The sequence below is a fragment of the Eutrema salsugineum genome, unplaced genomic scaffold (genome assembly GCF_000478725.1).
Source record: "Eutrema salsugineum unplaced genomic scaffold, Eutsalg1_0 scaffold_14, whole genome shotgun sequence".
NCBI lineage: Eukaryota > Viridiplantae > Streptophyta > Magnoliopsida > Brassicales > Brassicaceae > Eutrema > Eutrema salsugineum.
In genome coordinates this window covers 8,527,169-8,542,587 of record NW_006256877.1, presented here as the reverse complement: position 1 = coordinate 8,542,587, position 15,419 = coordinate 8,527,169, and the positions used below count along the sequence as shown (strand labels likewise).

The window sequence follows — 15,419 nt, the reverse complement described above, 5'->3', positions numbered from 1 at the left end:
GCCTTTAGTAGAAAAATGGAGTGAGATGTGTGTTCACTTATTCTGTAGATAATGAACAACCACTCACAATATGTATTTTGGTAGGTTTTTTGGCTCTTAATCTTAATATTAATCAAAAATGTCATATTCTGGTAGTTTGTTTGGCTCTTAAATCTTAGAATTCAATACTGAGATGCTGTGCTCTTGAGTTATAAATTACTAGATTTATAATCTGCGCGTAGCGTGGAATTTCAATTTTTAAACAGCTAATTCATCATATTTATTTTCTTATTTTTTTGGATTTTATTAGACTCCTTCTCTATCTTCATATTATCATACATTGTTACTTTTATTTTCGGTCTTCTTTATCATCTTCAACATTTTTGTCTTCATATTTTCTGAAATTCTTTTTCATCAGCTTTGTGTTATTCTTCGTCTTCTTCTTTATCTTTCTTTTTCTTCATTTTCTTCTTCATCTTCATCTTCTTCAACTTGTATTTCTTTTTATTTTCCTTTTTTTTCATTTTTTTGTCATATTATTTTCTGATTTTGTTTCGTTTCTTATTTTTACGTATCTCGTGTATGTATTCTTCTTCTTTTATTTCGCCTTCATCTACGTGCTTTTCTTTTTATTGATTTTTTCTTCTTCCTCCTATTTTTCTTATTCCTTTTTCTCGGATTTTATTTTCATTTTCATTATCGTCGTTTTCTTAACTACTTCTTTTTATTAATTATTTTTCCAACTTTTATTCTTCTTCTTCTCGATAAAAAAATAATGATTATAAACCATGCATAAATTAATTAAGTCATTAACTTTAGTATTAATGTTTTTTATTTTAAAATATAATTAATACTACTTTAAAATGTATGAATTAATTGAATCATTAATTTTAACTTTTTTTCTAAGCTGATCTTGACTCTCTAGATAAACTCTCTTATTATATAATAGATTGAAATCAAATCATAGAACCGGGTAAACCAAAAAAATCTAAAAACCAATTAAACCCAGCTGGACCGAAACAAATAACCGAATTCCCACTCCTGGTTGAGGAGAAAATACTAATTTTGGTTGTGTCTCTTTGCCTTTGAATTTTTCAATATTGTGCTTTTGCTCTCTTGAGTAAAACTTAACTAGACTTGGGGAATAATTGCCTTTAAACTTAACCCAGATTAAACCGGTCGGTACGAATTGGTTCAAAACCCTGTTAAACAAAATAACCTAGCCGCTTAAAACTCTCTCGGAACCCAAAACAAAGGATTATCGGAAATAATGCTGCTCCGGTCAATTCGCACCGTCGAGCAGAATCTCCGAAGACTCTCCGCTTCTTCGTTTTCTGCATATCTCACGTCACCTTCCTCCGTACGCAGAGTATCAGCGACGGAGAGTGCTTTCTCTTCTCCTATTTCTCGATTCTGTTACTCCGTTTGCGTCTTTCCACGAAATGAGAATCGATACACGACGACATCATTGCCGGTTTCTTCACGGTGGATTAGCATCAGAAACATGTCTCGGCGGAGGAAGGTCGGAAAACGATTGCCGGCGGCGGACGCGGCGTATTCTTCTGCCGTAGATTTGGCGCTCGACTCGGTGGTGAAGATCTTCACCGTTTCCACGAGTCCTAGTTACTTTCTTCCTTGGCAAAATAAGTCCCAACGAGAATCCATGGGCTCTGGTATTTTAAATTACTCTCATTCTTTCGTTTTCCTGAATCACTCTGTTTTCTACATTGCCAAGTATCAGACTTTGAGTTAGATTCGTGACTTCATAATTTTAGCTTACATTGTAAAAAATCTTAGAATTGCTTGAGGTTATGTAGTTGATTAGGAGATGATGAAGTGTTATTAGGTTGTGTTTTGCGGCTCTAACTTTGTGTGGTTTTGGTTGAAATGATAAAAATATAAGATTTTGAGTTAACTTCTGACTTCATAGTTTTAGACTGTAAGTCTACATTGAGGAACAACATTTTGTAGCATTTCTTGAATTGCTTGAGGTGTTAGTTTTGTAGTTTATTAGGAGATGATGGAGTGTTCTTGGTAAGGAGTTTAAATCGTTAGGTTGTGTTTAACTTTGTATGGTTTGGGATTGAAATGATGTAGGATTCGTGATATCGGGAAGGAGGATTATAACGAACGCGCACGTGGTGGCTGATTACTCCTTTGTGCTTGTTAGGAAGCATGGATCGCCAATAAAGTACAGAGCAAAAGTTCAAGCGGTTGGCCATGAGTGTGATTTGGCCATCTTGGAGATCGATAGTGAAGTGTTTTGGGAAGGAATGAATCCGTTGGAGCTAGGAGATATACCGCTTCTACAGGGAGAAGTGTTCGTAGTTGGCTATCCTCAAGGTAATTTCCTGATGATAAGTTGAAATAGTTCTTGCATAGATATAGAAAAACGAGTAGTTTTAAACGCATGAAAGAAGGGCTTATGCGCTTAGGTTTGCTGCAATTTTGTATTTCAGATGGTCTCGTCGTATGTATATTGGCTACTAGCTCCAACAGTGCATAATCGTAGGTGGAGATATGATTTCTATCATCCACATATGTTGTATGATGTTTGATGATCAAACTTATTATGTTTTACTATGCAAATCTTTCTAGGATTAGTTACCTGCTAGGGCTTCACATTCGTAGAGTTTCTTTCATGGAAAGCAAAATACTTGAAATGTGCATTGTCATGTGAATAGAATATTTGTGATGTTTAAGTTTTGATGTTATGCGCTCTAGTGCAGGTGGTGACAACATCTCTGTTACAAAAGGTGTTGTTTCTCGAGTTGAACTCACACAGTATGTTCACGGCGCCACCCAGCTGATGGCTATACAAATAGATGCAGCTATTAACCCTGGAAATAGCGGTGGCCCAGCAATCATGGGAAACAAAGTAGCTGGTGTAGCGTTTCAAAACCTTTCAGGTTCTGAGAACATAGGGTGAGTCAGGAACTGTAAATTTCGGGTAAATTTTTAGGTCCATTTGCAATAACAAACCAACGTGACTGGAAAAAAGAGTAAAAAACAAAGTTATCATGAGTTTTATTTGTATATAGGTGTCTTGACAAAGCCAAGGTTTAAACTAACATTTTAATTTCTGGTTACAAATTGCAGCTATATAATTCCAACACCAGTAATCAAACATTTCATAACTGGTGTTGAAGAATGGAGTAAATACGTTGGTTTCTGCTCATTGGGTGTATCATGTCAGTCTATGGAGAATGTTCAAATCCGTAATACTTTTCAGATGAGTTCTGAAATGACAGGGGTTCTTGTAAGCAAACTAAACCCTCTATCGGATGCTCATAGAATTTTAAAGAAGGATGATGTAATTCTCGCATTTGATGGTGCTCCTATAGCAAATGAAGGAACGGGTATGCTTTCCTTTATTTCCATGAACTTTAACGCTGATTTTTTGCCTAGTTTGCTGATAAAAGTGAGATTTCATGTACTGCAGTTCATTTTAGGAAAAAGGAGCGGATAAATTTTGATCATTTGGTTTCTATGAAGAAACCAGATGAGACAGCCTTGGTTAAAGTCTTGAGGGAAGGAAAAGAACATGAGTTCCGCATCACTTTAAAACCTGTAAGTCATTTGGTCTGATCTCTAAAGATATGAGTATGACTTACTAAACCTTTGTATGTAGTTTAATCGTTTCTTCACACTCCATCTCTAGAGTGGACAATCATTTCTTCTTCTGAAACTTAGTAGATTTTTGTTGCTGGCAGCTGCAACCGCTGGTTCCAGTGCATCAATTCGACCAGCTTCCAAGTTATTACATATTTGCGGGTTTTGTATTCGTACGTCTCACTCAGCCATACCTTCATGAATATGGAGAAGATTGGTATAACATTTCTCCCCGTAGATTATGCGAGCGTGCGTTAAGAGATTTACCCAAAAAACCCGGTCAAGAACTTGTCATTATCTCTCAGGTTTGTACTTTCCTTTTGTCTAAGTTTGGAAATTTAGTGTCCAGACAACTTCTTTGAAATCCAAAAGAAGTCCTAATATCCTTTTTGCCACAATCCAAGTTTTGTTCACAAAAGATTTTCTTCCACAAACGTTATTAAATCTTCCTATTTGTTACAATATGTTTTGGGATAGTATCCTCAAAATCAAGTTTTTTTTGGTTTGAATATCAAACAAATATAACAATCTCTCAATACACTGATAAATTGGTCTCTGGTTGATAGGTGTTAATGGATGATATCAACACAGGATACGAGCGCCTTGCAGAGTTGCAAGTAAGTAAAACTATATGTCTAATTCCCCTCTAATTTTTAACCATATTCATATGATCCTTTTGTCTCAACATGGCATACATTTTTTTAGAGTTGGTAATTAATATAACCAATTAAACATAACAGAATGCCAACGAAATATATGAACGAAAAAAACTGTATTTTTGTTTGTGGACACAGGTGGAGAAAGTGAATGGAGTGGAAGTGGATAATCTGAGACATTTATGTCAGCTTATAGAGAACTGCAACACCGAGAATCTGAGAATAGACTTAGACGAAGGGAGAGTACTCGCCTTGCACTACCACTCCGCAAGAGTTGCCACTTCTTTGATTTTGAAACGGCACAGAATAGCATCTGCGATGTCCAGCGATTTGCTGATGGAACAAAATCCAGTGACCGAGTTGGCTTCTTGTTCCACTGCGGTTTGAGGCAACGCCGAAGCATATCGCATGTTGTACACTTGAAATTAATTCATATTAGCAAAAACCACATTGTTGTTTGTTCGTAAACATTTGGGATTTGATTAGCGGCTTTTCACGAGCCTGAGGTTTGGAGGCGAAAAAGGAAGTTTTAAGTTAGGCATATATTTTTTCGTAGGCATATATTTTTTCGTAGTTTCTGTAAGGGCATTAGGTTTTGTTCACTTTAAAAGCAACCTTAGAATTTTAGGTTTTGTTCACTCTAAAAGTAACCTTAAAATTTCAAATTTGAGGTTTGCAGTTTTTATTTGCATTTTAGTCCTTATAATTATATATTTCATAAATAATTACTTTATTTTTTATATTTATCATTTTAATCCAAATAATTATGTTTATATAAATTTATCTTATAATGTAATTTTTTATTTTATTAAAAATTTTATGATATAATTTTAGTTAATGATATTTTTAATGTCTTTTTTGTCATTTATAAAATTGTATGATTTTTATTAATAATAATTAAAAATAAAGATTATAGTGTAATATTTAAAATTTTGTGATAGTAGATTTGAGGTTTTGCTTTTGGAAGACAAACACCATCAAACTTTAAATTTAAGGTTTGGCCAACTTCAAATTTGAAGTCCTTTTTGGAGATGACATAAGAGCCTCATTTCTTTAAATTAAGGCTGTTATGTGAGAATTAATGGTAGTTTAGTCCGAAATGACAATAAATTTTGTTACTTGACTAAAATGAAATATTTTTGGTATTTCAGTCTCGATATTTCGTGTTTTATAATGGATTTTTCAGATCTTTTAATATATTTAATAAAATCAAGTTTTGAAACTTTTCAAATATTTTAGACTTTTGACTTTTTGGTCTTATCACCCATTTGTCGAGTCTTGATAAAATCTAGAATCATTGCAGAGTCTAAACGCTAGCCATAGAAAGGACGTTAGTTTATTCCCTTTCCTTGGTTAGAGAATCTGGAAAGCGAGAAATGATCTTATTTTCAATAATAAGGCATGGTCAATTCCAGATATTGTCAATAAGGCTCTACTTGATTATCAACTTTGGAATGAGGCTGCCCGGCTTAATCAGTCTCAATCTCAGTTGATTCATGTTAATTCTAACGCTTCGGAACGGAATGTGAACCAAATGAAAACATTTCAAGACGTGCTTAATAGGACCACTGACTACTGTTGTCTAACGGATGGTTCATGGGTTTCTCCAAATCAATGTGCAGGCGTAGGTTGGGTTTTATATAAGAAAAATGGCCAAATGGTTCTTAGAGGACAAACAGCAATCAAACCTACCCCTACACCACTGGAAACAGAAGCTGAAGCTTTGAGGATGGCAATGATTCATACTTTGAGGCTAGGATACAAGAACATCATGTTTTGTGGAGATGCCTCAAATCTATTCCAATCGCTTGCAACATCTTCAATAGCTGATGGTCCAAAAAGAAGGAGTCATTCCTTGCTATCTACTTATTTGCAAGATTTCAATAATCTTGCTCATGGAAAAAGTGTCATAAGTTTTCTTCAAATTCCACGTACTATTAACTATGTTGCTGATAGGCTTGCTAAGGATGCTAGAACTAAAATTTTAAACCTTGTAATAACTTGGAACTCTGTACTTTAACTTTTCTGTTAATAATAAGGACGACAAAAAAAAAAAAAAAAGTTAACCTTCCAAACCTTGTTTAGAGTGGGCTTGTGTAAAGGATTAGATAAAAGACTGCTTAATTTCTTAAAATGTTACCAAGTGGGTTTTGGTTTAATGGCTTTTCTTTTTTTGCTAAAGAGGAAAGACTTTTCAATTGAAATACACTGCTTTTTAAAGACTGACTTTTTCTTTAGTTAAGAAGTTTAGAGAGAAAACATTCAAAGAATCACACAATATGATTAGAGAAGGTAAATGGGTAGAGAATAATGCAAGGACTCACTTATGACCAAACTCGTCCGCTTCGGCCACGCCTTCATTGACCACTAACAATAGACACCGGTCCATGCCTTTTTAGGCCCTAACCGAAAATTAAAAATGTGCCATATTCATTGGTTAATCAAACTGAAAAATAGTATTATAATTTTTTTTACTAAAGATAACCTATAATTGTTTTAGGATCCTAGTCCTACCACTATATCTTTTACATTTTTGAGAAGGTTTATTATCGATATTTCCTGTAAGATCAGCTAGGTTGATGCAGCCATGTCAACAACTTGCGGAGATTTGGCTCGTCATTGTATTCAAGACCATTGATTCAAGTGCGAGAGGAGTCATTATTATTGAACGCCAGACGCCAAAAACTCCATAATTTATACTGCTTATCAAAAAAAGGAGTTTTTTTGCTAAGAATATTAACATCATTTGATAAATAAAGGTTTTACGTGATTTTGATTACTTAATCTATAGACTGGTCCCTAGAAAAAAAATAAATAAAATCAGAGTAAAATGTGTACACGGCCGAAGTGAACTAAGCCCGATTTGGTTTAGAGCGTAGGAACTAGAGAACTTTTCATTACTCTCTCTTTTTCCAAGATAAGAAAACAACAAAAACAACAAAAATCCCTTTCCGTGTCTTCTGCGAACTGTCACATCCGTACGTGCAACGTGGAATGACGAAAACACCCTGCAAGACTTAATAGTCTCTCTCTCTCTCTTTCTTTTTAGTCTCTTTCGGTCTTGGTTTCTTGGACAGTGAAAAGAATTGGAGAAAGAAAGCGTTTTTGTGATGTTGTCGTCGTCGTGGGAGATGCAACTAGTGGATACGGCGAAAGAGGAACTCGAGATTCTTCACACTCAATATCCCAACCGCTTCGCCTACCTCAAATCCGACCTTCAATCTTTCATTTCTAACCTCCGTGAAGATCACGCGCCACCGTGTGTCTCCTCCTCCTCCGTCGTTCTCACTCAAGGTACTTGTACAATCCTCTTCTTTCGTGTGTGTTCGTATATGGGACTGATGAAGTGATGATGAAAATAAAATGCTTTTTATAAGTAGAAAAAAAAATGAGATGTTTTATTTCTGAATTATCTTGTTTTTATTTGTTTCCACCACTACGTAAATTGGATTTTCGGATGCCAAAATTAAATTGATTTTGACAACACGTCTTAAAAGAAATCTCGACAGGACAAAAAAAGATTTTTTTAATCATTTTTTCTGTCCCTTTTTATTTGGTTATGTTTTCTTTCTAGAAAGGAAACTGGAATATTTTCTGATCAATTTTATTCAGAAACTTTTGTTTACTAATTTCTCAATAGTGTCAGAACAAACAGTTAAATAGTTTGATAACTACATCACCCATTCACGGAAATTTATTTTTGGTGTAATGTGATTGGATAAAATAGTATTTATCATAACATTAAAATTTTGGTTTTGATTTTACAACCGCAATTAACGTTTGTTTTCTTCAAATAATAAAAAAGAAATTAAAAGTTTGATAGATTTTTATATATTCGCATTTATAATGATCATCACTCAGATTTTGCTGTGCTCCATTCACACTACTTTTATTACGAGTGGTTTCTTCCAAAAAAGGTGGTTAAGCAGTAAACCAGAAACTATTTTCTATTTATTACCCTAGTTACCTTATCATAATTACCATCCTGACATTATCTTCTATATAGTTACTATCATGAGTCATGACTTCATCATAGTTTGAATATTAATTTATATATCATTGTATTAGCAGCCACTAAGTTGTTGTTAATGCATTGTACAGAATCATCAAACTGTCAGAATAAGCAGAAACACAAGAAGAGAAAGTACACTGTGACCAAATTTGGAGACCAAGAATCTTCATCATCAACAACGGTAAAGATCCACAAGAACAATAACAAGATGGTCCAGAGAGTGGTTACAAAGAGAAAAAACAGAGTTGAAATGGTTCTTGAAAGGGCTCAACACTGTCTCCAGAAGATAAGAGACGTGAAAGCCTCTTTGTGTTGAATTTCTTTTTACAACGTTTTCTTTTTCTTGTTTTGGGTTGAAATGTAAGAATGTTACCGACCAAGAAAACGTTGTGCAAGTGATGGAATTTAAATGCTTCTCGAACATGGGTGTAGTTCAACAAACTGGCTTGATTAGTTTGAGATAAATAGCAAAAATGACGGAATAAATGAAAAATTATTAACTAGATCAAGTTTCTGCAGAATAACTAGATCAAGTAAAAGTGTCCAATTTTTTTTATATTAAAATGTTATTGGCAAAACAAAGAAATTAACATTTATGAGCAATTACAATAAAAATGTATATTTTTATTAATTATTCCATTTACAAGGTGTGAAACAAAACTGTTTGTTTATTCTTTAAAAACCAAAAGTAAAGGAGGCTGATGGTGGGTCGGGGGGAGAACTACGACTCAACCCCTCCATATATATTGTAATACAAACTCCGATTAAATAAAATAAAATATGATTTTGAATGAAAAATGAAATTATAGTCTAAATCTAAATTTGCAATTACTACTTCTAACCCTAATAACATTATTAGCAGCCAAGTTATCAACGGATACACCACACCTCACCAAGAATTTTACTTCCATCAGCTTTAGTTTCCCGAGTTTAATCCTAACCGGTTGGGTAACTCTAATCCGCAACGGTATGCTTCCAGTTAACTGTTGTTGCTCTTGCAAGGTCGTCATCAAACCGGTTGCATTCTGAGTATAACCAGTCATTTCTACGAATATAGTAGTCGTATTCTCATGTCCTTGGTAGAATTTCGGCAGTGATCCTGTAATTATTACAAAATCACGTTAACTTTCTAAAATATTTCAATTTTTTGTTTTTATGATTAAGTTAGCAAAAAAAAAAGTTTTCAAATTATTTTAACGTACCATTGCTAAGTCTGGTTTGCATGTACAATACGCTAATTCTGCTTCCTTCCTCATAGTAAATTCCGATCTTCGAATTTGGATTTTTGGCGGTAATGGTGACGTTAAACGCCGTGGACAAACTCGAATCTTGGTTAAGCGTAAACCGGGTGAGTTGTAACCGGTCGATATTGTAATCCGGTAATTTCGGTCTAAAAACAAGGTAGAGTATACCAACGGCCGCTCCTACGATGACAACAAGGAGAAAAAGAACGAGGAGCGTGTAACACAGGCACCTGCACCAACAACTTCTTCTTCCTCTTTTGTTCCGCGGAGGAAGATCCAACGGTGGTGGTTGCGTCAGAGAAACCTTGGTGGGGTCACCGTGTTCTGATCTTGAGGAGCCACGTGGAACAAGAGGAGCCGTTGGATGGGTCGGAGGTGGAGCTTCCGGGTCGTTAACCGGGTGGATTTTCTGGTGGTCGGACATGTTTACACGTTCTTGCAGAATGGTTTTGAGAAGTTTACAATTCAAGAAGTCTCGAGGTTTTAGAGATACATAAAGAGAAGAAAGATTTAATGGAGAGAGAGGATCTTCTTCACGTTTTCTTTTGGTTAATTGTATTTATAACATATGTTTAGGTGCTTTGTTTAATACTAGTGTACAAAGAAAAAGTAAGAAAAGGAAACTTCTTCGATTGAATAATAAAATAATTAATACAAAACGTGTATTTTTGAATTCTTTAGCGCCTTGTTTGGACCGTAGTCGTGAATGCCTGAATGGTTGATTAGTCGAATGATTTTTGGGTTAAACCAAGAATAATTAACCGTCAATTCTGGGTTCCGAGGACGTAAAGTTGAAAGTTCGTGCATGCACCACATGTACAACGGGCGTAACAAGTTAATATTTATATTGTAAAAAAGAATTACAATGATCTCATTCATTTCGTCACTAATTCTCTATGTTTTCTTTTATTTTTTGTTTCTCCTTTTATCCTATTTTTTCCAATCAATACTACAATAGAGTTTTTTTTGTTTTTTACGTGTTAGACACTTCAACTTTTTATGTTATGAACTGACACTTCATAAAAAACAAAAAAAACCAAAGAACCAATTAAAAACACAAAATACACATCAGATTTAATTATTATACATATAATTTACGAAATTTTAAGGAAAACAAAAAAATAAACAAAAACATCTCATCCTACAGAAAATAAACAATATTTTGTTAGTGAGACTAACAGTTCGTTCTCTCTGCTATACGGTTCAGTGTTTTTTTGAATAAAATTCTCTCTCAAATTATCTGTTGTATAATATTAAAAAAAGATTGAAAGTATTAATTAGTTGGAAATTAGAGCAAAATTAAAGAAAATATTTACTGTTTTAGAAAAGCATTACACAATAATAAGGGTCTAAGTAATATTCATTCACAAATGACACAATAAAATCCTAAAAACGGATATTTGTCTTAATTCATTGTTCTCTTTTGTGTTTTCGTTTCCATTTTTTTTTTGTTTTTTATAAAATGTGAATATTATATCAAACACCGAATGAAACGAATTGGTGAAACAATAATTTTTAATCCGGGCTCAAAAAAATAAATAAAACTATCCGAGAGGAACAGGATGGCAAAACCAAATATGAGTTTAATTAGGACTAAAACTAGACATATATGAACCAGTTAGAAAGTAAGCTAGTAGGATTGTGATGCAGGCGAGCAAGCAGAGCATCGCGAACAGAGCGATCAACAGATCGAAAGACAGATTTGGGAGTTGTGGAGATACGTGTTGCGTTCCATCCAGAGTAGGCAAACCGCGGCTTGAACCGCAAGGCAACGCAGAATTTTTGGCGAGTGAGCGAGGTGATCTCGATGAAAGCCAAGCAATAAGAGTCGGCCAATTCAAGAAAGGGACCGTCGAATGACCGAGCTTAAGGAGTGTCTGCAACCAAACTTGATGAGCAAAGTCACATTGGATGAGCCTCAGAAAGACTACAGTTGTAGCAAACACTAGAGTCAACAATTCCCCATTGAGTCAGTCTGGCGAACAATTCCCCATTGGGGGGGGGGGGGGTGGTGGTGGAGAGAAGCATATCTCTAAGCTCCTTTACCTGATGTATCCTGGTTCTACGGCCAGGAAGAATCTATCCATCGGAAGTGGTAGCTTCATTAACGCTACTCCCTGCAGGGATCCCGAGAAATCTAGGCCCATCATTTCCAACAAAATCAATCAGAGGGCCAAGAATGCACCAATGATCAAACTAGAAAGAGCACCCTTCCTCATTGCCAGTTGAACAATGAAGGAATCTCCAAGCAAGAGGACGCAAGCTGAGCATGACTTTTCAAACCCAAGAGGACGCAGAAGAAGGGTCATAGGCCCAAAAATTAATCTGTTTCAAGCGATGCTCTTGGACCCATGCAACCGGAGCCACTGCCTGAAAACAAGAGCTATATTAACTTCAGATTAAGAACTTTTTTCCACACTGAGAAATTCCGAAGCCCAAGCCCCCTTCACTTTTTGGTAAACAACAATGTTTCCAAGAGATTTTCATGCCAGTGTGCTTGGTAACATCGCCAGACCAGAGGAACCTGCTACATAGTCTTTCAATGACCTTTAAACATTCTTTAGGAAGAGAAAAGGCACTCATCCAGAAGTTGACCGAGCTGTAGATACCAGAAGAGATTAGTTGCAGACGTCCTGCAAAAGAGAGAGTCTTAACCATCCAGCTCGCAAATCTAGCTGAAATAGCATCAAGCAGGGGAGAGTACTCGTTTTTGTTTTAGTTTCGATTCATCCTAATTCTCAACATTTTGGTTTTCAGAAATCAACATAATCTAGAAGACCGACTTATATATCTCCTATTGCACCAGGCTTTCAATTGAATTATAAGAAGCTCCTAAGGCTTTATAATTGTGAGACATATAGGTACACTTAAATCTCTTTGAGGTAATATAGGATGATATGATGCCGAGTTTGTTTCTTACAAAACCTTATTGCAAATATGCAGAATTTGGTGAACGTGGTGAATTGAGTAACCTGCACTTAATAGGCAAGGAGCTGTAAACGGAGTAAACATGAACGACATTACATTTTGGACAAGAATTAAGGTGTAAAAGTTTATTGGTTTTGAGTTTTCTTGCGATCTTTACTTAAACGCTTGGTGTTTTATTCTAACAATTCTATCTTTAGTGTCTCTCTTTGGTTGTTTTTGTGAAATGTTGAGATTTATTGAAATCAGAGTATTATCAACTAAAGTTGATTTAATATTCACAAACACACCAGTTTTACAACATACTTAAAAAATAGCATACCACAAAAGATACTTTTGAGTTAAGCTGATCATTGCTAAATTACGCACAAAATATATAAGACAGAAAACGATTCATTCCAATTGGTCTTGGTCACTTACAAAAGCTAAAACATTAGTTTCATTTGGTCTCTTACTTCACCTTAGAGCAGAACTGAAGGACACATCTTGTGTCTCCTTCCCAAATCAGCTTCAACAAGATCGGTTCACCTATCTCACACAGTTAGCTTTGAAGAAATCTTTCCAGCCTCCTACCAGTCTTATTTTTTTACCTTTCTCTGCAGACCGCAGATTCGTATACCACTTCACACCGTGTTTATCCAACAGGTGCATTTTAGTCTCCTCATTTATGCCATGAAATTTCGTGAAGGTTACCGGAAGATACTGAAAACAAATATTCAAATAAAGGATTCAAGACTCGAGAAGAATAGTAACAAGACAAAAAATAGACTAGGAGTGATGAAAAAACTAACCAGATTAGACTTTGTGAGATTGTAAGGTTTAAGAGTTAAAGTCAAAAACAGGTTTTGGGATGCTGAAGATGAAGCTTTCCATAACGATCTAGGATTCTTGAAGCTCTTCTCATCTTGGTCCATCTCTTCATGATCACTTTCTGATTCTGTGGAAAGAGACTCTATTTCATCACCTTCTGAGCACTCTTCTTTGGATTCTGTGGAGGTCAAACGTAGAAACAGATTTCCTCCTCTTTGGATTAGTTTGAAAGTGATGGAATCCCCAGCTCTAAGTCCATTGGCTCTACAGAAACTTCTCCAACCTCGTCTGATAAACATTGTTCCACATGATGATCTCTTTTGTTTCAAATTCAACGTCCATGATGTACCCTTTTCATTCATCAGAACAATCTCTCCACATCTTCTGTTTAGACCATTTTCCCTCCAAAATTTAACTGGAAGACGCTGAAAATTCATTACAATACAACTTTTAGACCTAATGATCAAATGAGTCTCAAGTTCATTATAAATATAATATAAGAGTTTTAGTTTATCATTCAAAATTAAGAGTACAATACCAATGAGTCATAACGTAGAGTTGCAGGAGATATTTTGGCAACAAAACAAGAGGGATCTAGTGAAGAAGAAGAGGACCCTGCTTCTGTTTTTGGATTCTTCTCCACTTTCTTCTTCCTCTGAGTCTTCTCTGAAAAAAAAAGAAGAAAATCAATCCAAGTGGTAATAGTCAAAACTGCTTCTCTCTACTTAATTACTGCTCCATATTCCACGATATAAGCTAAAAATTACAAATTAAACATTGTTGCTTGAGCACATTTCCTAAATGTCTGAGAGTCAAAAAACAGAGAGAGAGAGAGACAGAACACAACTCACCCTCGTCATCGCTTTCCGGTTCTGTGGAAAGGGACTCTACTTCATCACCTTCTGAGCTCTCTTCTTCTTCTCCAGACTCTGTGGTGGATAAACGTAGAACCGGAGTTTTTCCCCTTTGGAACAGATTGAAAGTGAATAAATCTCCTACGTTCAGTCCATTGGCACTACAGAAACTTCTCCACCCTCCTCTGATGTAAATCTTTCCACATTTCTTTTGTTTTAAAGCTAGATTCCATGATCTACCCTTTTCATTCATCAGAACGATCTCTCCACATCTTGTGCCTAGACCATTTGCCCTCGCAAAACTCATTGGAATATTCTGAAAATTCAATACAATACAAATATGATTTTTATCAAACTAGATCCTAGTATAAGAGATGAAAGTGGTTCAAATTAAGAGTAGGATACCAGTGCGTCATCACTTAGTGTCGAAGGAGCGACATTTGCCACAAAACGAGAGTGATCTACTAAAGAAGAAGACTTTGTTTCCTTTCTTGGATTCTTCTTCACTTTCGTCTTCTTTGAAATCTTCCCTGATAGAAAAGAAAAGGAATAGATCTTACTAACTTATAAAATGTCAAACTGATTCTCTCTACTTCCACATGCATATTCCAAAACCAGGTTTAAACTTTGTTACTTAGCAAATTTATTAAGTATCAGTCTCAGGTTTAAACCAGCTCACCAAGACTGCTCTTGTCGTCTGAACAAGACTCATATTGAACTTCACAGCCACTAGGCCCCAATATTTCTACGTGGAAAGACATGCCTTTCTCATGTCTGAAAATGAGAATGTCACCGGTTCGAAGATCATGTGCGAGAGCAAACTGTTTCCAACCATCAGTGAGTTTCTGGCCATCTTCTTCTATCTTCACTTTCCATGCTGTCTTTGACACGTCTGATCTCAGCTTAGCCGTAGTCATCTTCTGTTCATTTGTTCCTTGTATATACTTGGAGAAGAAAGCTACAGGAATCGTCTGAAACAACATGCAAGTACAAAACCAAACCCATCTCTCAGTTAGCTTCTCAGAGAGACATAGACAGAATAGGAAAAGAGAGACACAGAGAAAGAGAGAGAGAGAGTACCAAGTGGCTGTGGAATCCAGGAAGAATAGGCTTGAAGAAATGTTTATTCACCATCCTCAGAAGCTTTAGATCTCTAGAACTCTACACTTCAATTTTACTGGAGAAATGAATGTAAATAAACCAAGTTATAGACGACGTCTCAGTGTCTTGTCTAGTGAAGACCTTCTTCTTTTTGGTTGGTTAAAGCCCATAAGTGATCTTTAATATAGGATCCTATTTATTGTAAAGCTTCTATTTTTTTTTTTCA

The 15,419-nt window shown here is 35.4% G+C and overlaps 4 protein-coding genes across 4 annotated transcripts; 2 read left to right on the top strand and 2 right to left on the bottom strand.

Annotated features, from left to right (window-relative positions):
- Positions 1-1,249: 1,249 nt before the first annotated feature.
- LOC18022882 (protease Do-like 10, mitochondrial) lies at positions 1,250-4,827 on the top strand. Its single transcript, XM_006405897.2, has 8 exons — positions 1,250-1,652; positions 2,077-2,322; positions 2,709-2,904; positions 3,079-3,338; positions 3,422-3,549; positions 3,693-3,896; positions 4,158-4,208; positions 4,386-4,827. The coding sequence occupies exons 1-8, from the start codon at positions 1,250-1,252 to the stop codon at positions 4,632-4,634; spliced, it is 1,737 nt and encodes a 578-aa protein (XP_006405960.1). The 3' UTR covers positions 4,635-4,827.
- Positions 4,828-7,138: 2,311 nt separating this feature from the next.
- On the top strand, positions 7,139-8,654 carry LOC18022881. Its single transcript, XM_006405896.2, has 2 exons — positions 7,139-7,541; positions 8,349-8,654. The coding sequence occupies exons 1-2, from the start codon at positions 7,358-7,360 to the stop codon at positions 8,573-8,575; spliced, it is 411 nt and encodes a 136-aa protein (XP_006405959.1). The 5' UTR covers positions 7,139-7,357; the 3' UTR covers positions 8,576-8,654.
- A 258-nt stretch (positions 8,655-8,912) lies between these two features.
- Positions 8,913-10,025, bottom strand: LOC18022880 (NDR1/HIN1-like protein 6). Its single transcript, XM_006405895.2, has 2 exons — positions 9,462-10,025; positions 8,913-9,358 (listed from the first exon to the last, which is right to left on the bottom strand). The coding sequence occupies exons 1-2, from the start codon at positions 9,925-9,927 to the stop codon at positions 9,063-9,065; spliced, it is 762 nt and encodes a 253-aa protein (XP_006405958.1). The 5' UTR covers positions 9,928-10,025; the 3' UTR covers positions 8,913-9,062.
- A 2,807-nt stretch (positions 10,026-12,832) lies between these two features.
- Positions 12,833-15,226, bottom strand: LOC18022879 (B3 domain-containing protein REM14). The gene is made up of 7 exons (XM_024158837.1): positions 15,173-15,226; positions 14,764-15,099; positions 14,498-14,593; positions 14,177-14,408; positions 13,777-13,871; positions 13,220-13,663; positions 12,833-13,130 (listed from the first exon to the last, which is right to left on the bottom strand). The coding sequence occupies exons 1-7, from the start codon at positions 15,224-15,226 to the stop codon at positions 12,957-12,959; spliced, it is 1,431 nt and encodes a 476-aa protein (XP_024014605.1). The 3' UTR covers positions 12,833-12,956.
- Between the last annotated feature and the right edge of the window lie 193 nt (positions 15,227-15,419).